The sequence below is a fragment of the Schistocerca serialis genome, chromosome 1 (genome assembly GCF_023864345.2).
Source record: "Schistocerca serialis cubense isolate TAMUIC-IGC-003099 chromosome 1, iqSchSeri2.2, whole genome shotgun sequence".
Lineage (NCBI taxonomy): Eukaryota > Metazoa > Arthropoda > Insecta > Orthoptera > Acrididae > Schistocerca > Schistocerca serialis.
Genome location: NC_064638.1, coordinates 476,744,138 through 476,765,872, shown reverse-complemented (window position 1 = coordinate 476,765,872; position 21,735 = coordinate 476,744,138). Strand labels below are relative to the sequence as shown.

Below are 21,735 nucleotides of genomic sequence, written 5' to 3'. Positions count from 1 at the left end.
AACAGGACTACCAAAGAGACTGTTTTCACCACACATGTAAGCCCTCTTCTGGAGCAGGCTTATAGCTGTGCAGTGTGCAGCCTGGGATCCACATCAGATGGGACTGCTGGAAGACATCGACGAAGTTCAAAGAAAAGCAGCTCGCTTTGTATTACTGCGAAACAGAGTAGAGAGTGCCACAGACATGATATGTGAATTGGGGTGGCAGTCATTAAAACAAAGACATTTTTTGTCGTGGCAGGATCTCCTCGTGAAATTTATATTATAAACTTTCTCCTCTGATTGCGAAAATAGTTTGTTGATGCCCTCCTATGTAGAGAGAAATGATCATCATAATAAAATAAGAGAAATCAAAGCTTGCACAGATCTATTTAAGTGCTCATTTCTCCAGTGTGCCATTCGAGAGTGGAATGGTAGAGAAATAGCTTAAAGGTGGGTCCACAAACCCTCTGCCAAGCATTTAATTGTGAACTGCAGATTAGTCATGCACATGTAGATGTATTGGGAAAATACAGTCCGCAAAGGAGATTGCTTAAAACATTATTCTTGTACGAGCCATGCCAGAATATTGGTGAAGTGTGTGGGATCTTTTCCGAACAGGGCTAACAGGGTATATTAAATATATACAACTAAGAGCAGCATGAGTAGTTTCAGGTTTGTTTGACTCACAGAAGAGTGGCACGAAAATGCTGAAAAACCTGAGCTAAGATGCGCCTGCAGATAGGTGTCAACTACACCATGAAAGCCAGTATTAACAGATAAATCTAGAAATGTACTACAACCCCCTGCCCATTGCTCTCTGAATCACGAATACAGGATTAGACTAATTTCAGAATTTACAAAGATATTTAAGCAGTCATTTTCCCGTGCCCAATTCAGAACTGAACTGGAAGATTTTCTGATATGTTACATGACGAGAAGCGTCCCTTCCATGCACTTTATGTTGTTTGTATGGCAGCGCACAGACGTAGCTCTGAATGTTTTTTAGTGTGATAGTTTGCAAATTTTCTTTTCGACACTGGCGGACTTTTTGAGATATCATGTGATGTGATGCGTTAAACGCTAATATCATCAATGATTTTTTTTGTCATTACCATACTCTGTTCCAGCACATATTGCTTTTTTGCATAAGGATGATCGTTTTAAGTTCTATTCAATACACAAGAAGCCGTTACAAGAGCTGTCTCTCAAAACGAATTGGTGGCATATGACCTTTACGAGCGTTTAGAGTGTTTCACATTGAGCCATTTTCGGGAAAGGTGAAAGATCAAATCAGTCTCAGCAAATGGTGCAAAGTAAAAACCATCAAATTGATGCCATTGTAAAAACAGGGTAGACCGCTCTTTGTAATACTTGTAGAGTAAATGTTATTGCGGAACAAATAATATTCTCGTTTTGGTGTTGGACTCGCTAAAATGCTCCCTTTTTTTCCTCTTTTTGAATCGTGCTAACTTTTATGTTTATGAACAACGTCATTATTCTGTTTCAGTCTTCATTGAATCGGTTCATATCGATGCCTTGTTAGAACATTAAAGGCCCTACTTGTCTGAGCAACACCTTTTCGTAATAGCAACACACGACTTCAAAACGCCAAGAATTATTCAATAACAATGTTTTTAAATTTTTTATTAGATGGCTGAGTGGAGCGCAACACTCTGCTTTCTTTGTGTTTATTTTGTGTCTCTCTGGCGATCTCCATGTATAAGTGTATCTGAAGTCTATGAATGTTTAATGTACCGTGTCAGATTTTGTTTTCATGTGGAACGCTAACGCCTTTACATTTTTAGTATAAAATTAGTTTCTGCAGGATTTGAATTAAAATAAAGCTAGAGGTTTAAATCAAAACAAAATAGTTTACATATCCTTTGAAGCTTGACCTAAATGTGATTGACACTAGTCAGCTGTTTGACATCAGGCGAATGACGAGCGTACAACAATAAAATAGTATAACGTAGTGTCGCATTTCATCTAGCAACTGTTCCTGTAAACATGAGTTGTGTATGGTATTGCTATGGTAGAGTATCGTAACAGAAACTATATAATGTGAATAAGCAAAAATATTACAGATCACAGCTAGTATGAACAGGGAAGATTTGGAGTTTACGTTGATTCTGTTTTGTGTTTGATGGATACAGCAACAATGCCCCCGCTGAAGAGCAGTAAACCGAATGATTTGACAGCAGGGTCCAGCAGCCAGATACATTTAAAAGTATCGCCATTTGAAAACAATGCATCTCAAGACATGCCAAATACCAATAAATATCATTGTAGCAATGATTATGCAAAGAAAGTGTTGCTCAATCTCAATTTTCTGCGGCAAAATAGTAGATTCTGTGATATTTCAATTGTGGCAGGGGGAAAAGTGTTGAAGGTAGGCTTACAATTGAAGCAAAATTGACTTTAGCTGTATCTTTCGTTGGTTGTTTATGATGTGTATTTTCATTTTAAGGCTCATCGAGCTGTTTTATCAGCTAGTAGCCCATACTTTCAAGCCATGTTCACTGCAGGATTATCTGAAGAGCAGCAAGAAACCATTGAATTGCATGATGTTTCACCAAATATTCTACACACACTTATTGACTTCATTTACACAGGTGTGTTGTGATACAGTGACAGTTTGAGCAATATAGTTTACATGCACTGTGCCATATTGTTTAAATTATACGAGACCTTTCTTTTGGCATGAGCTGAATAAGGTGATTATCATGCATTATCATAAGCTTCTTCAGACCTTCCTATTTTGTCAGTCACTGGTGGAAAGATGTGTGTTCTACTAAAGAAATATGCTTTTACATTATATTGTGCAGTAAGTTCACACACTAGAACATTTGATGTAACAGATATATACATGCTTAAAGTACATCAAGTCTGTTGCAAGCTACCTGCTAGGTATTTGTTACTTATCTTGACTTATGGTGTAAAGCTCAGCAGTGGTGCTCTCACTTTCTACTTTTTCACTTCATTCCACTTTAGACCACAAGTTTTACACACAACACTTTGAACTAACAATTTAGTGATATATATCTTTTCAGGTGATGTGAGCATTGGCCAAGAAAATGTGCAGGAATTGATGGCAGCTGCTGACATGTTGCAGCTTCGAGAGGTAGTGCAAGGATGCACAGATTTCCTGAAAAGGGAGTTGCACACGTCTAATGCTGTTGGCATCTATAGGTATGTTTCACCACTTGTTTAAGATTCTCAAAAGAAATTTATGACTTTTTACTAACGATTTTATCTAATACTCTCTTCAGTACTTGTATGTTTGTTACATTTATGTCATTATTTCGTATTGCATTGAGCAGGTACTCATTTGACAGAGTCTTTTATCACACACACACACACACACACACACACACACACACACACACACACACACACACACACACACACACACACACACACACACACGCGCGCGGAACAAAAAACTGGAAACATACCCCTAGAACCAAGCCCCTCAACCTATAAATCCTACCCACTGCAAAATAAACATTAAAAATAAATTCAGGGGGACACTTTCACCGGCACTTCCCATGTGAATGAGGTTGCTGGTTTGAAGAGCACTTGTTCCAACTCCAGATTTAATGGCCTCTAAAAACCCTCTATGGTATTAGTGCAAGCCCCAGTGTTATAATCCTTAAATTGAATGCTATAGGTAACCACTTTATGTTCATAACTCCTCTTCCCCAAACCCCTGTAAGACGAAAATGCATCTGACATCACAGTACTACTCTCCTCAATGTATTCCTTGATAGGCCCACAAGTTCCCTCTCACTACAACAATCCAAAATGTTGTATACTCCTCTCCCCCTTCCCCCCCCCCCCCCCCCCCCCCCCCGCCCCCACACACACACACACACAAAAACTATACATACAAACCAACATGCAAACCACCCCTCCCCTACTATTTCTTACCAAATTCAGACTCATCAGTTTCAAATACCACCCCAGGTCCACTCAACTTCCCACTATACTAAATACTCCAAACATAACTCTGCAAAAAAGAAAGTCTATCTAACACAGTGCTCACACTTACACTGGTGTCATAGACACGTGAACTTAAAGAGGAACTCTAACAAAAATAACACGTAAGCAAGACAACCTAGATTTCTTGATCCAGGTTCCACACCAAATTGATTGCCAGATGTTACTCTAACAGCACCTTCACACATTTAGGTCCCTGGTCAAAAATGCTGGGACTTCGGTCAACTCCATACACTGCCCATAAACAGGACACATGACAGACATACTCCGCAATCAACCGGCAAGGCTGTAAAAACTTAACGATTGACAATATGTCTTCGTTCAAATCTGCAAGCAAAGAATAACTTGCAAACTTATTGGTCATATCCATCACCCACAAAAAATAAACTAACCATATCTAATGAAAGTGCCAAACCCATAACCCACAGAAACCAATGAATTATAACAACACGCTGCAAACAAAGCACACTCTTTCAAGTCCACACTAACACAATGATTACCAAAACTCAAATGACCCAATATTGCACATTACACAAACAACTTCACTCATCAGTGTCCACCAGCAAAATGCACAATCAAATATAACAACACAACATCTACAAACCAACATCTACAAATACAAACCAACTCAAAAACACTGTACCATGGTGAAGTCGCACATGACAGCATTGTTAGATCACGCATCAAAGCAGACGAGTGGAATTGGATGCTTCCAGTGACCTGTGGGACTCAAATCCTGACCACGCCTTCACAATTAAGATTTCATGATGTTTTTGTAAATGACCTCAACAAGGATTTTTTTATTTTCTCAGTTGTCATTAATGGCCTCGGTGTTGAAGGAATATTTTTAAAACTAAAGGACACACCGACCTAATACTCCCTCCTCCTCCCCCCCCCCTCCCCCCACACACACGTGTAGGGAGAGAGGGAGAGAAAATAGGAGTACACAGAGGGTGGGTTGAGAGAGATAGAGGCAGGGTGTGGGGACAGGCATTAGGAAAGGGTGGCCTATGGCTTGAAGGGAAGCGCAGGAATGCAGAAGGGAGAGGCAGCAGGTGCGTAGAATAGGGGTGCATAGGCACCAGTGCCGAAAAGTTCATGTGGTGAACAATGGTGGTGGTGATGTGGAGAAACTGATTGGGAGAAGGTGGTGGGACAGAGGAAGGAGAGGCAGAAAGTGTGGGTGCAGTGGATCAGCAGAGACTGAAGTCAGAAGAATTATGGGAATGAAGGATCTGTTGCAAGAATAACCCCCATCTCCTTAGTTTAGAAAATCTGGTGCTGTGGTGAAGGATCCAGATGGTGCAGATTGTGAAGCAGCTACTGAACTCAAACATGCTATAGTCAACAGCTTGTTCTGCCACAGGGTGAACAACTCTGCTCCCACTTAGCACCACCAACTGACAGCATATATGCATTTCTTTGCCCACTATGCTGAAACTCTCACTGAGGCCTTTACAGACAGGCACTATCCCCCAAGCTAGTCCTCAGAGAGATTTCTCTTGCCGTATCCTCATGTATATGGATTGTCTATAATTGTTACGGATTTATCACCAAATTTCTGGAGTTACAGGAAGTTACTAAAAATTATGGAAATAAGCATTTTACAATGTGATGTTTTTAAAATATTGGAACAGGTACTGTTTACATTTTGCTAATTGTATGCTCCTAAAATGTTTTATAGATTGTAATGAGTTCTTTTTTGAGCACACAGTAAAACCTGCCTGTGAATGATTTCGTTACCATGGCTCACTTAGATTATGCTGAGTGATGAACATTTTTCTTTCTGTGCATATCAGCTTAAAGTATAGGAATAAAGCTGCTTTCGAATGAAAATGACGTTGGAAGTTTCAAGATATTCCTCTGTAAATTGTTGCCACTTTTATAACCAGGTGATGTCATACACTGCACAGTTCATCCATTTATCAATAGTTAATAACACACACCACATTATTATAATAATGGAGATCTCCTTTAATTTTTTTTTCATTGTGCCAGAAGTAAATTATTATAGACCAATGACAATTTCTGTAATTTTGTGACTGATTGTTCAGTGGCTTTATTCTTCCTTTTAGAATTCAAAAACACTGTATACATAGTGCTAGCTTCTAAGGATTTTGTATTAATTTTGTCAAATTATGCAACTTCTTCGTTCCTTCGGCAACTGGTAACAATTTTGTAAAGATAATCGTAACCCAAATGATAATGTTGATTGTTTTATTTACAATTGTTTTTATTCCTGAAAAATCTTCTTTATTTAGGACAGAGAGTATCTAAAATATAGTACTTAATCAGGCTTGTAATTTTTATCATTTTCTGGGGGAAGACCTCAGAATGATCCCTTCCCCTAACGTATTTGTCATACAATTACTGAGAGCCCCTTCTCAAGGTTGGCAGCAATGCCTCACACAATCACAGTACTCCCACCACCCCAAGAACCAGATGGAAAGGAGTACCTCCCTTATCACCAGATACCAACTCAGACAGGAACAACTGAACAGTGTCCTTTGTCAGAGCTTCAGCTATGTGTCATCATGCGCAGAAATAAGGGACATCCTACCCAACCCACACAACAGCCTGGTCAACCCTGTGCCAAACCGACTCCCAGCCCCTTGGCAAAGGTATCATATCACTGTGGAAGATCTAGATACAATACCTGTCCTATTCACCCACCCAGCACATCTTACATCAGTCCTATCCTGTCAGAGGCAGGGCCACCTGTGAAATCAGCCGTGTCATATACCAGCTCTGTGAAATTTCTGCACGGCATTTTATGTGAGTATGACCACCAACCAGCTGTCCACAAGAATGAGTTGCGACCACAAAACTGTGGGCAAGAACGTAGTTGGCACCCAGTGGTGGAACACGTTACGGAGCACAACATGCTCATATTCAGTGGCTGCTTGACAATCCATGCTTTTCTGAACTAGACAAACACGGGCTATTCTTGCAACATATCCTTCACTCTCGTAAACCTCCTAGCCTCGATCTCCATTAACCACTGCACCCACACCCTCTATCCTACAGTCTCCCTGTCCTCTGTCCTGTCACACCATCCCAATCTGCATTCCACACACCAACTGCCTCCTTCAAACCATCAGCTACCCTTCCCCAACCCACATGTGCATGTGCATCCTGTTGCTTGTTAATGGATTCATCCAAAAGCTAGAAAAGTTTTCGTTCTTACTTTTGTGTCTGTTGACAACTCAAATTTCTACCATTCAGTAAGTTACTTCTTAAGTAAAAACTTTCCTTGCCATATTTGTACTGTGTTTTGTATATCGATAAAGTTAGTTTTGCTGCAGAAACTTTTATGTTGTTATTGTGAATTGAAATAAATTTTTGCATAAAAATATTATTCTGCAATATTTTTCTTTCCGTTTTGTCCTTCATTGGTGAACATCATACATCGTAAATGAGCTTGTTATGAATTGAAGCTTATTCAGCAACAGTGTTACAGTGTTTGGAAGTAAATTTAATGCAAGTACTGTTTGCGATAGAAATGAACTAGTGATTATGATGATGTCAATAAAAAAGTAACCTGTTGTTGTTGAGCTGAGCTTTATAATATTCTAAGTTCTTTAAGTACAGTTCGACCACAATAAGCTGACCTTTTTATTGCAACGTCAAGCTTCTCCTAGACGCTAAGTGTTACTGTACACACTTTTAAGTGTAATGCTACCAGTATTGCAGGAAGCAGGCGACACTGACTTTCCCTCTTTTCCCCTCTCTGCTCCTCTCATCTTGGCAGTCCTAATGTGGGGTCAAGCCATGCTTCCTGCCAGTACTGACAGCCAAACTTGAAAGGTCAATTATTACAGCCAAACTTGAAAGGTCAATTATTATGGCCTAGCTGTAATTAAAATCCCTTCATATTAGTATTTTCTAAGGTCAGACACACATATGCTGATACCAATCCAACTTTAAAGAAGTACTGATCCTTTTGATTATCATCACCATTCTTAATAAGGTCATTTTGAATAGAATTTGTGAACATAAAGTGCACAAAAATCGTCCTCAGCAGCAAACAGATTGGATTGCAAAAAGGGTTGTCAACTGAAGAGGCTTTATTTAGCTTGACAGACATGATTTAGCTATGATTTTTGATTGTGTGAACTGTGATGAACACCTGCAAATGTTAAAATATTACAGAATAATAGGCAAATGATTTTTACCTTAATAGCACAAAGGTAGGAAGTGTTATCAGTTCCATCTCCATATCATAGTAGTAGCCACTCTGTATTTGGTGCAGACACAGTATACCATAGGTTTCAATTTTGTTGTTACTAAAGTAGATAAATGAACTGCACCTTACATTGGCGAGATATGCAAATTTTTTTGTGTGTCCTCCCCACCACCCTCTGTCAGACTATACAAATAACTGGAAAGCATAGGTGTGATCAATCTGAAAGTTGGTTATAACACTACCATGCTTTACTAGGCACTGTCCTGTTGGTATGCCCTTATCTTCTTCCAAACTTTGAGCTATCTTACGTAGATGGTTGTATGGCAACCTACAGTTTTTCACAGAGTCTGACCCACAGTGCAACTCAACATTTTTCACTTAAAAAAATCATTACCAGGTATCAAAAATGTGTTTAGTGACAGATAAAAATCCTAGAATTGACTTGGGATAGAACTCCAGTCTGGTAAGTAACCAGTAAGCCGTTGTGTCCAGTATTTATACCAGTAGATGTTAAAGTTAAATGATTATCATTAAATCGTTACCTGGCTCAGTTCGTACAGTTCAGTATTTCACATAAAACCTTAGAAGCTACAAGACTTTGCTTTGCTGTTCAAATAAAAACAAAACAGGAGGGGGCGGGAGCATTGCCAGCCCCTCAGATGTACTTGCAAAAGATATTATGTGCACATTGTAATGGCCAGTTGTTTTGAGCGCATTACAAATTAATGAGTCACCTTTTTCATCAACTGAAATTTCACCAGAGCTTCCTACTTGAAACTTGGCTGAAGCTAGTATATTCTCCTAATCTGTTTGCCTGCCAGGATATAAGTTTCTTATACTTGACAGGCCACAGTAGAATGGTGATGGTGTGCATCTGTAAAGGGCTTATACATTTGGACATACAACCTAGAGTCATAAATGTGTTGAATCCTAATGAAAAAAGCCAGGTTGAATTTATGTTCATGGAAATAAGTCTACAGAGCTAAAAGATCAACACGGTGACATCTCTTCATTGACAACATGGGCATGTCACTGTGAAGGGAGTTATGGAGACAATATGTCTGAGAAGAATACTTGGTTGCAGACAGTATAAGTATTCTTTGCCTAGAACCCACACACCATGTGATTGGTGGTAACGTCCACAAAGATGTTAACTGCAATGAAAAAGATTGACTAAAAAAGAGATATTGGTTAGAGATTGGCTCTGGGCCTCTCAGCACCTGACATAATATTTGTGGTGTACTCTCACAGCTACACAAAGCTCAGAGCATGCAACATAATTTTTAGAAACATTAAACATATAGATTGTGGTGTTCTAATAGCAGACTGCATAGAAACTAAGTGACAACAAATTGCCACAAAGCCCACAATTCATGAACTTACTGATAAGGTCATGGCTCTCTATGACAGTCATGCTCTTGTACATACAGCTGGGGCAAGAAAAAACACTTGCTTATTGACTGACAATTGAATAACATGAAATTAAAAACAACAGGTATGCAGCTCACAGATGTTTCAAGTCAAATCTGATGCCTAACAATTAATGTGATCAAGAAAGCTATAAACAGCTTACTATAAGACCTGACACACGATTTCATATTTATCTCATGAGTGTGATGTATGAGCGTAATCCAGATCTTTTTTTTTCCTACTTTTCTTTTTTTAAAGAAAACACCTGTTGCATAAAAACTCTTTTGGCAACGGATATAGCAATGTCTCAGCTATTTTTTGATATAATCACTACCGTAAATGATCACTTGCTGTATTGTGGGAGCAACTTTTGTATTCGTGTCTCCCGCAGGTCAGTGGAAACAGTATGTGGCAGTCACCTCCAGCCTTTTGACATGTGAAAATGCTGACCATAGGACAGGAATGTCATAAAGTCCAAGGAAATTTGGAAATCACCGGGCGCAAGATTGGGAATAATGGTTCTCCAAAGTGCACTCCCATGTCAGTCCACAGGGTTGTCAGTGATGACGGATGGTTGTCCAGTGCCCTCTTCAGTATGGATGCTTTGAGGACCTACAGAAAATTGCCTACACCAGTGATGCACCATGTGTTTGCTCATGACCTCTGAATTTCTTACAAGAAAACTCTGATTTCTCAACTACTCACCCCAGCGACGAACAAATTTATGCAAATGAGATATCAGTTTGTTGATGCCATCACTGTAGAATGTTTGACGTTGCTGACACAGCCACAACCTCACCTTTGCTTGCACACTTCATCACTATCAAAGAGAAGTCCTCGAAGTTATTCTTTAAGTTTTGGAAACAGAATGGGTCAAGTCAGGACTGTATGAAGGATGATCGATAACAGTGAGCCCAAGGCATTCAATTATTGCAGATGTCGCAATGCTTGTGAGCAGTCTGGCTTCGTCATGCTGAAGGAAGGGTTGCTCTGTCTATGGATGAACTCTTTGAATTTATACTTTCAGTTTTCTGAGGATCTCTCTCACACCGACGTAGTTACGTTACACCTCTGTCACATTACGTGCTAAAATTAGGAGCCCTCTAGCAGCATAGTGTTGCTGCAACTTGTGTCTGCAAAGCAGGAAAGTTGCCCAAGTAATATGCAAGACGCGCAATACGTCATCCAATATTGAGAAAAGAGTAAAAAATTCAGAGGCATTACTATCTGCCACGCACTTGTATTAATGCCAGTGCCCTTTTCAGCCTTTTACCCATCTCTTCAGCGGGTATAATAATGAAATGCATGAAATGCTATTGGCATAAATAAAAGCACATAAATAGTGGCTGGTTACTGTCATTTCTTAAAATAATATAATCCACAACCAATAAGGCTCAACAATCAGTAAAATGGATTGATTATTGTTAACATCATTTACTACTTTTTATAAGACAGAGAGGGAGTCCATAAGCTGGCTAAAGTTCCTGTCCTGGGTGGAGCAGGTGTTAAAGGAAGAACAGGTGAATGAAAGAGTGGAGCAGGTATAATTGGAGGAGTGTTGCAACACAGAAGAAGATGGGAGGAATAAAGTGCAAGAGCATGCATAAGATGTTACATATGGATTTGAAGAGACTTGGGGTTGTTGGGGAAACCATGTGGATCAGGATCCATGAACATATAAGCCAAATCAGAATGAGGTTGGAGTGAGGTAGTGAGAAGTAAGAAACTCCTAATATTCAACAACATTGGTTAACCAGCCTCAGAGGAATGCGCTCTTCAATATCCCAGCCTGGGCTGGGTGAATCACATTATACTCTGACTTCTTGCCCTTCACAGTCCCCTGAAATGTGCAATACCTTCCAAAACACCTATCTAGCTCTCCTAAAGTGGTAATTTGCTGAACACTCTACCTGTGAAACTTTCTGGTCCATTGTCATGCCACTGCTGCTTCTGACTCAATTTCTTTTCCTTTGTTGATTTGAAGAAGGACCCTGGTTCCAGATACTCAGCATGCAGTATTAATCATTGTGTGTTTTTTCGCTGTATCATTGATGTGGCTTGTTTTTCAGTTTATTAATCATTTTATAATGCTGTTTGTTTTGTCATTTTTAATTGATGGTGCTTATGTAATGTACAGGTTTGCTGAAGGACACAGCTTTGAGGAACTGACCAGGTTTGCAGTAGATTTTATTCAGTGTCATTTCCCACAAGTGTGCTGTGAAGAGGAATTTGCTGAACTACCAAAAGAAGATCTGATAAAGTTCTTGTCCAGTGAACTTTTAAGAGTTGACACAGAATTCCAGGTAGGCCTAATCAAGAATGCTCTTAAAGAAAATTCACAAAATCACAGTGCATTTCAGTCACCTTATTCATGTATCATATGTTAAGGAGCTGCAAGGAACAGTTTTCCTCGTAAATTAGTTTGAATAATGCAAATCGGGCAATTCACAGTCTTAGTCACATCCCCCCCCCCCCCCCTTCTCCCCTCTCCATACCCTCTCTCCCTCTCCCATGATCCATGGACCTTGCTGTGATACTGAATGATACAAATAGATGTACCATAGATGCAACCACAGTGGCTGGACATCTGTTGAGAGGTCTTACAAAAGTTTGGCTCCTGAAGAGGGGCAGCAGCCTCTTCAGTATTTGCAGGGGCAGTAGTCTTGACGATTGACTCATGTGGCCTTGTAACATCAGTCAACATTGTCTTACTGTGCTGGTATTGCGAACAGCTGAAAGTAACGGGAAACTACAGCCATTATTTTTCCCAAGGGCATGCAGATTTACTGTATAGATAAATAATCATGGCATCCATTTGGGTAAAATATTCTAGAAGCAAAATAGTCCCCCATTCGGATCTACAGGCGGTGGCTTCTTAGGAAGATGATGTCATCAGGAAAAACAAAACTGGTGTTCTGTGGGTTGGGGCATGGATGTTGGATCTTTTAATCAGGCAGGTAGGTTAGAAAGTTTCAAAAGGTAAACAGATAGGTCGAAGTTAGGTGTAATGAGAATTGGTGAAGTTGGCAAAACGAACAGGACTTTTGGTCAGATGAGTACAGGATTATAAATAAAAAGCAAATGGGGAATATATGCAATAGTAGATCTAATAATAAATATAAAAATAGGAATGCAGGTAAGCTACTATGAACAATATTAGTGAACGCATTATCATAGCCAAGATAGATACTAAGTCCACATCTGACACAGTAGTACAAGTTTGTATGTCACCGAGCTCCACAGATGATGAAGTACTTGAAAAAATGTGTGCTGAGATAAAAGAAATTATTCAGATAGTTAAGGGAGAGAAAAATTTAATTGTGATGGGGAACTGGAATTCAGTAGTAAGAAAAGGAAGAGAAGTAAAGTTAGTAGATTGAATAAGGACTAGGGGAATGGAATGAAAGAGCAAACTGCGTGGTAGAATTTTACACACAGTCTAATTTTAAATATTGCTAATACTTGGTCTAACAATCATGAAAAGAGGTCATGTGCGTATAGGACATGTGGAGACATTAGAAGATATCAGACTGATTGTGTGGAGCAAAGAAAAATTGTCACATTCAGACTTCACAGCATGTTTCCTCAAATCCTAGCAATACAATTTCGTCCTGTGCATATTATGAATAGTAAATGGACGTTAAAGATGGGCAATCTGTTAACACTACAATCATGTGTACAGTAAGTACTGCTGTCAGGATGTAGCAGTAGTGCTGTGCAGTTAGTGCAATGGCTAGCATTTTGGGTTAACATGCAGGAGGTCGAGGGTTCGATTCTGAGTCGAGGCTTATTTGTTTTTATTTGTTAAAAGTGGTCTGTGTAGTGTGGTATCTGGCATCTTTTATCATTGTACTGTGATTATAGTGGGTCAGCTACAAAACATTCGCAGTTATGTACTACTAACACAGAAATGAAAATACAGTCATTTTCATTGGCCAGCTTTTAAAGAAACCTTTCATGTGCCGTGGATGCAAATTGTTTTACATCGCAGCATCCACAAGATTCCAAACTTGTTTTGTGTGTACCCTTATCCAATGGTCCCATCAATTAATACCAAATAGTATTCTTGGCACATTCAGGACCATTGCATTTCAGTAGAGCCTTACATCACCAGTAGGGCTAGCAAACTGGTTTGCAAATAATTTCGATTGAACCATTGAGGGAGGTTACACAGAAAACAGGTTTGGAATTTAGTAGGTGCAGTGGCGCAAAACAATTTGGTCCATGACATGCAAAAGGCTTCTTTAAAAGTTGACCAGTGAAAACAATTGTATTCCATTTCTGTGTTTGTAGTTCGTAACTGCAAATGTTTTGTAGAAGGCCCACTGTAATCACTATTAAGACGCCAGATATCGTACCATGCAGACTACTTTTAGCAAATAAAAGCGAGTAAACCTCAACCCAGAATTGAACCCTCGACCTCCTGCATGCTAATCTAAAATGTTATCCACTGCACCAACTGCACAGCACTGCCCTTATCTGCTGACAGAGGCAGTTACCATAGATGTGATTAAGTGCTGCCAGATTGCCACTTTTTAATGTTAATTTACTGCTCGAAATATGTACAGGACGAAATTTTATGAGAGACATCTTTGTGTTGCCAGTATGTGAGGAATCGCATGTAAGACCGAGATTTTGGAACCAGGTTTTAAACTGTAAGATATTTCCAGTGACAGATGTCGAAATTGCAAAAAATTAGGAAATTAGGAAGATTGGACCTGGTTAAATTGAAAGAACCAGAGGTTGTTGAGAGTTCCAGAGTGAGCTGTAGGTGACGAATGACTTCAATAGGGTAAAGGAATACAGTAAAAGACGAATGGGTAGCTTTGAGAGATGAAATGGACAAGGCTTAGTAGAAATCCTTGGATATCGCAAAAGATATTGGATTTAACTGATAAAAAGAGAAAATAGAAAAATGCAGTAAACGAAGCAGACAAAAGGAAATACAAGCATCTAAAAAATGAGATTGACGAAAAGTGCAAAATGGGAAAGTGCAAAATGGGTAAGGAGGAATAGCTAGAGGACAAATATAAGTCTATAGGAGCTTTTATAGCTGTGGTAAAGATAAAAACCAACTACTGAAAGGTGGAAGAAGTATGTAGAGGGGTGTATTATAGAAAATTAGGAGGATATAGATTAAGATGAAATAGGAGATAAGATACTGTGAGAAGAATCTGACGGAGCACTGAAAGACCTAAGTTGAAACAAGGCACCTGTAACAGATTTCATTTCCTCAGACTTAGTGGTATTCATGGGAGAGCCAACCATGACAAAACTATTCCACCTGGTGTGCAAGATATATGAGACAGGTGAAATACCATCAGACTTTAAGAAGAACATAATTCCAATTCCATAGAAAGAAGGTGCTGAAGGTTGTGAATATTACCCAACTATCAGTTTAATAAGTCATGGTTGCAAAATATTAACACAAATTATTTACAGAAGAATGCAAAAACTAGTAGAAGCCAACCTCATGGAAGATCAGTTTGGATTCCAGAGAAATGTAGAAACACATGGGGGCGATATTGACCCTATGGCTTCTTTTACAGGATAGGTTAAGGAAAGGCAAACTGATGTTATAGAATTTGTAGACTTAGAGAAAGCTTTTGAAAATGTTGATTGGAATACACTCTTTGAAATTCTAAAGGTAGCAGGGGTAAAATACAGGGAGTGAAAAGTAGTTTGCAACTTGGGGAGAAACCAGGCAGCAGCTATGAGAGTCGAGGGGCATGAAAGGGAAGCAGTCGTTGAGAAGTGAGTGAGACAAGGTTGTAACCTATCCTCAGTGTTATTTTAACCCATGCATTGAGCAAACCGCAAAAGAAAGTAAGAGGTTCAGGGAGCATAAATAAAAATGTTGAGCTTGTGTATGGGATTGTAATTCCGTCATGGGCGGCAAAGGACTTGGAAGAGCAGTAGGACAGGGCCTTGAAAGGCAGATGTAAGATGGACATCAACAAAAACAAAACAAGGGTAATGAAATGTAGTCAAATTAAATCAGGTGATGCTGAGGGGATTAGATAAGGAAACGAGACATTTGAAGTAGTAGATAAGTTTTGCTATTTGGGCTGTAAAATAACATAATCGCTGAAGTAGAGAGGATATAAGATGTAGACTGGCAATGACAAGAAACGCGTTATGAAAAAGACAAAATGTGTTAAAATTGAAGGCAGATTCAAGGCCTACAAAGTCCTTTCTGAAAGTATTTGTCTGAAGTGTAGCCTTGTTTGGGAATGAAGATTAGATGGTTGGATCACATAATAATGAGGAGGTGCTGAAGAGAATTGAGAGAGAAGGAATTTGTGGCATAACTTGATTAAAAGAAAATATCAGTTGGTAGGACACATTCTGAGAGATCAAAGGATCACCAATTTAGTATTGAAGGAAAGTGCAGGGGTAAAAATCATAGAGGGAGACCAAGAAATGAATATATTAAGCAGACTCAAAAGGATGTAGGTTGCAATAGTTATTTGAAGATGATGAGGGATGGCACACCAAAAAATCTGTCCCATACAGCCTAGCCGCCCTTGGATGACACATCTGCAGTGATGATAACTTCCTTGCCAAAGACTTCACACAGGCCTTCGCAGACAGGCAATACCTCCCAAACCTAGTCAACAAACATATTTCCCATGCTATATCCTGATGCATGGCCAATCCTTCCACCACCGACAAGAATCATCTACAAGGGAGTGCGACTCTTGTCATCCAGTGTCACCCCAGACTGGAGCAGCCCTTCGCCAGGGCTTTGATTTACATCTACATCTATAGCTATCCTCTGCAAACCTCTGTGAAGTGCATGGCAGATGGTACGTCCCATTGTACCAATTATTGTTTCTTTCCATTCCATTCATGTATGGAGTGCAGGAAGGTGTGAGTGCAGTAACTATTCTAATCTTATCTTCATGAAACCTATGTGAGTGATACATAGGGGGTTGTAATAATTACCAGACACATCTTTTAAAGCCACTTCTTGAAACTCTGTTAATAGACTTTCTTGGGCTAGGTGTTTATTTTCAAGAGCCTTCTAGTTCAGTTCCTTCAGTACCTGATGGGTCAAACGAACCTGTGATCATTTTTGCTGCCTTTCTCTGTAGTCCTATTTGGTAGGGGTCTCGCACTCTTGAACAGTATTCTAGAAGCAGTCGCATGAGTGATTTGTAAGCAATCTCCTTCGTAGACTTATTGCACTTCCCCAGTATTCTACTAATAAGCCAAAGTGTATCACCTACTTTCCCGATGACTGAGCCTGTGTGTTCATTACATTTCACCCAGGTATTTGGACGAGTTGATTGATTCCAACGGTGACACATTGATATTGTAGTCATACGATACTACTTTTTTTGTTTTGTGAAGTGCACAATGATTATCTCCCATCTTGCCCTGAAGTGAGGGACAGCTTATCCAAGATTCTTCCCATCCCTTGTAAAGTGGTATTCCATCGCCCTCCCAACCTACACATCTTAGTCCATCCCTATGCCAGCCCCACCTCCAACCCTTTTCCACAGATGCCACATACCTGTGGCAGACCAGTGTGCAAGACCTGCCCAATCCACCAACCCAGTATCTCCTACACCAGTTCTGTCACAGGCTTAGCCTACTCCTTAAGAGGCCAGGCTACATGTGAAAGCAGCTATATCGTATATACCAGCTCTACTGCAAACACTGCGCAACCTTGTATGTTGGTATGACTGTTGACCAAATGTCCGCCACTGCCAACCTGATGTCAAGAACAAAGTTGACCACCCAGTGGCACAACATGCTGCTTAGCCCAACATGCTCAATTTCAGTGGCTGCTTCACAGCCCAAGCCATCAGGATTCTTCCCTCCACCACCTTACTCTGTGAAATACGCAGATGAGAGGTATCTTTACAACACATCATCCTCTACCGCAATTGTCCTGGCTTCAGTCTAAGGTAACCCATTGTTCCCACACCCTCCACTCGACACTTTCCCCTTCCTCCATCCTGTCACCCCCTATCAATTCATGTCCCCACGTTGCCTTCAGTGTATGCTGCTTCTCACCAGCTGTCCATATACCTGCTACCTCTCCATCCCCCATTCCTAGCCAGCTAATGGGCTGCCTCCCTCCTTGCCACTAACCAGCCACTCCCAGTCTGTCTCCCTGCTTTCTGCCTACTCCTCCCTCCACCTACCCCACCCAACACCACCCCCTCCACAACCAGTCTACCTGCTGCAAAAAGACATTGGCACTGTGAGTCTAGCTTGCACCATGCAGGGGCTTAGATGTATGTGTTTTTTGTTTTACTCTAGTTTGTCAAAGGATAAAATCTAAAAAATTTTGTGTGTGCCTGTCAACAAACTCAACACTTCTGCGTATTGGTGAGTGGTGTCCTTTAATCATAAAGTATTAACAGTCACATTTGATTTGAATCAGTAATCGGTTGTGGCTTTACAGCCATGGTCAGACGTATAAACCTATCTCTTGAGATAAAATAAAATGTGACCCTTAACATGAATTCAAAGATTTATTTAAGTTATCAACGCCACCAGTCTCCTTCAAAGGCCAGTGTTGGAATCATGTTTTTGAGCTTTATTCAAAGGCTTTGGTACTTTGTGCTGTGGTTAGGCATTTAATTTGTTACTTAAAATAAACAACTGACTGTGGATAGTGAAGACACTGAGTAAAGCACATGACATTCATGTAAAAGACATGTAAGTAGTTCAATTTTTTGCATGCATATATGTGTAGGTGGGGTGAACATGGAATAGATGAGGGAATAGAAAAGGTGAAAGAAAAGGAATGATTAGACTTAAGGAAAAGATGGAACATAAGGGAATGCGGTAGGAATATGGTGCCAAAGAAAGCTCACTCAGATGCAAGCAGCAGTAGTTGCATGATTCCCATGAACATACCAGGGAAGAAGAGCTTGATGAGTACAAGAGTGAGAGAGACCGTTAGTATGAATAGTGTGGATGACCTATAAGCCTACCATAACTCAAGTGGGGGAAGGACGAAGTGAAAAAGCTGCTGTGTTGATGTAACATTGGGCAGGATGAGAACAGTGACAGAGGTAGATATTTGACAGAGACTGGCATGAACTGATGTCAGGATGATTTCAGGACTGAAAAGAACTGTCTGTGGACAACTTGATAAATGACTTGGCCATGGAATGATGTCATATCAAGGATGAGTACCGAGCTGTGAAGCATATCATCTATCATTTTCAAACACACAGAAGCTGGTTTAATCATTGCAGGAAACTGAAGGAATAGAAAAGATTCCAGGTAATTGTTCATGGCAGTTTTCAACAACAAAGGAAGATACATTTCTGAAACTTTGTTTACTCAAAAGACACAATTGCCTCTTACCTCCACATGGGCAGAGGAGATTCTTATTGATTATGTGTGATTTTAAGGTATAAACGAACAGCTGAAAGCCATCTGTCCAGACCTCTGGTGACCACAGTGGCTTCAAGGCTGAGGATGTTAAAGATAAGGTCAGAAAACTTAATTCCATTTTTCCAAACTTGTTTCACTGAAGAAGATTAGTGTCCTTGGCGTTGAGAAACAGCTGAAACACTAAAACTGAACAAAGCTCTCCCATCTGATGGAATCCCCATAAAATTCTATTCTGACCTGGCAGCTAGGTTAGCGTCTCTTCAACCATAATCTACTGTACAACCCTTAAACAAAAGACTGCTCTTTGTAGAATCTTAGAACATCTCACAGCAAGAACAGGTTGTGGAGGGGGGGATCCATTAAGTCACATTGGTGGGCTCCACTGGGATTGCAGATGATTGCGCTAGCTCACCATTAGTTCCCGTCTCAAGGCTGATGTGCAGTGTGAACTTCAGTTCTAGAAATTTAGCTTGTTGTTGACAGCAATTGGGCACCCACTTGAGTAAATGTAAGAAATGTTAACATAGGTCATAGCTATACAATTCCATAACAAGGTCTTCCCGAAAAATATAACTTCATTAGTCCCAGTGGCTAAGATCAGGACTTCCAGTAAGCCATCTGTTGTGATGGTAGTGTAAATAATCACCAAATGTAATACCCTGGTTTGAAGGTTTCCAGTGGTTCTTCCTTTTTAATTTTCTATTTAATTTCACCAATTATTATCAGTGCTGGAACTACATTTAAATTAGGAAGCAAATGTTTAATCACATTTTATACAACTTTTTTTAGTTTTCTGGAAATACTGCTTGCATTAGATTCTAGATGATGAGTGCCAAGATTGTACAATAGATATGTGACGTCTGTGGATGAGGTATTGAATTAATATGGGAATGGAATGCCCTTGGTGAAATATAAATAATTTAATTTTTCAACGTATTTGTCCACTGTAGTGGGTGATTTCGCTTTCAGTTGATATACACTTTCTGAAAGTTTTGTAAGGCCCTGGGCAAAGCATACTTTGTAGTGGACATTCTCTTCCAAACGTCTGCATGCTTCTGCCACCCGTTCAGCGATGTTTGAACTTCCATGATGTGCACAAAGTGTTGGTTGTGCAAAGATTGTGGCTGAATGTGACCACGTAGATTTTAGAATTCTGCACATCTTTTTCTAAATGTTCAGTGAAAGTCTGGTATTCTTTCCTGTTGAAAGAGGTTTCAATAATTTCAAAACCATTTAGAATCATAAGTTAGCAAATTATTTCAATAATTTCAAAACCATTTAGAATCATAAATTTGCAAACCCCCCCCATGAACCATGGACCCTACTGTTTGTAGGGAGGCTTGCGTGCCCCAGCGATACAAGATAGCCATACTGTAGGTGCAACCACAATGGAGGGGTATCTGTTGAGAGGCCAGACAAACGGGTGGTTCCTGGAGAGGGGCAGCAGCCTTTTCAGTAGTTGCAGGCGCAACAGTCTGGGTGATTGACTGATCTGGCATTGTAACATTAACCAAAATGGCCTTGATGTGCTGGTACTGCGAACAGCTGAAAGCAAGGGGAAACTACATCTGTAATTTTTCCCGAGGGCATGCAGCTTTACTGCATGGTTAAATGATTCTCCTGGGTAATATATTCTGGAGGTAAAATAGTCCCCCATTCGGATCTCTGGATGGGGACTACTCAGGAGGACATCATTATCAGGAGAAAGAAAAATGGCATTCTACGAATTGGAGTGTGAAATGTCAGATCCCTTAATCAGGCAGGTAGATTTGAAAATTTAAAAAGGAAAATGGATAGGTTAAAGTTACATGTAGTGGGAATTAGGGAAGTTTGGTGGCAGGAGGAACAAAACTGTTGGTCCAGTGAATACAGGGTTATAAATACAAAATCAAATAGGGATAATGCAGGAGTAGGTTTAATAATGAATACAAAAATAGGAGTGTGGATAAGCTACTATGAACAGCATAATGAACGTATTATTGTAGCCAAGATAGACACGAAGCCCACACCTACCACAGTAGTACAAGTTTATATACCAAGTAGCTCCGCAAATGATGAAGAGATTGAAGAAAAGTATGATGAGATAAAAGAAATCATTCAGATAATGAGGGAGATGAAAATTTAATAGTCGTGGTGAACTGGAACTCGATAGTACGAAAAGGAAGAGAAGGAAAAGTAGTAGGTGAATATGGAATGGGAGTAAGGAATGAAAGAAGAAGCAACGTGGTAGAATTTTGCACAGAGCATAACTTGATCATAGCTAACACTTGGTTTAAGAATCATGAAAGAAGGCTGTATACATTGAAGAGGCCTGGAGACTCTGGAAGGTTTCAGATAGATTATATAATGGCAAAACAGAGATTTAGGAACCAGGTTTTAAATTGTAAGATGTTTCCAGGGGCAGATGTGGACTCTGACCACAATTTATTGGTTATGGACTGTAGACTAAAACTGAAGAAACTGCAAAAAGTTGGGAATTTAAGGAGAAGGGACCTGGATAAACTGAAAGAACCACAGGTTGAAGAGACTTTCAGAGAGACCATTATGGAACGATTGACAAGAATGTGGGAAAGAAATACAGTAGATGAAGAAAGGGTAGCTTTGAGAGACGAAATAGTGAAGGCAGCAGAGGATCAAGAAGGTAAGAAGATGAGGACTAGTAGTAATCCTTGGTAACAGAAGAGATACTGAATTTAATTGATGAAAGGAGAAAATATGAAAATACAGTAAATGCAGCAGGCAAAAGGAATACAAACATCTCAAAAATGAGACTGACAGGAAGTGGAAAATGGCTA

General features: G+C 39.8%; 1 protein-coding gene across 1 annotated transcript in view; it reads left to right on the top strand.

The window, feature by feature from the left end:
- Nucleotides 1-1,575: 1,575 nt before the first annotated feature.
- Nucleotides 1,576-21,735, top strand: part of LOC126473589 (actin-binding protein IPP) — a 61,113-nt gene continuing 40,953 nt past the window's right edge. Inside the window, exons 1-5 of the mRNA XM_050100738.1 lie at nucleotides 1,576-2,014; nucleotides 2,136-2,371; nucleotides 2,450-2,594; nucleotides 3,033-3,171; nucleotides 11,715-11,880. Of these exons, the coding sequence (XP_049956695.1) occupies nucleotides 1,990-2,014; nucleotides 2,136-2,371; nucleotides 2,450-2,594; nucleotides 3,033-3,171; nucleotides 11,715-11,880 (711 nt within the window). The 5' untranslated portion in view covers nucleotides 1,576-1,989. The remainder of the gene's footprint in view (nucleotides 2,015-2,135; nucleotides 2,372-2,449; nucleotides 2,595-3,032; nucleotides 3,172-11,714; nucleotides 11,881-21,735) is intronic.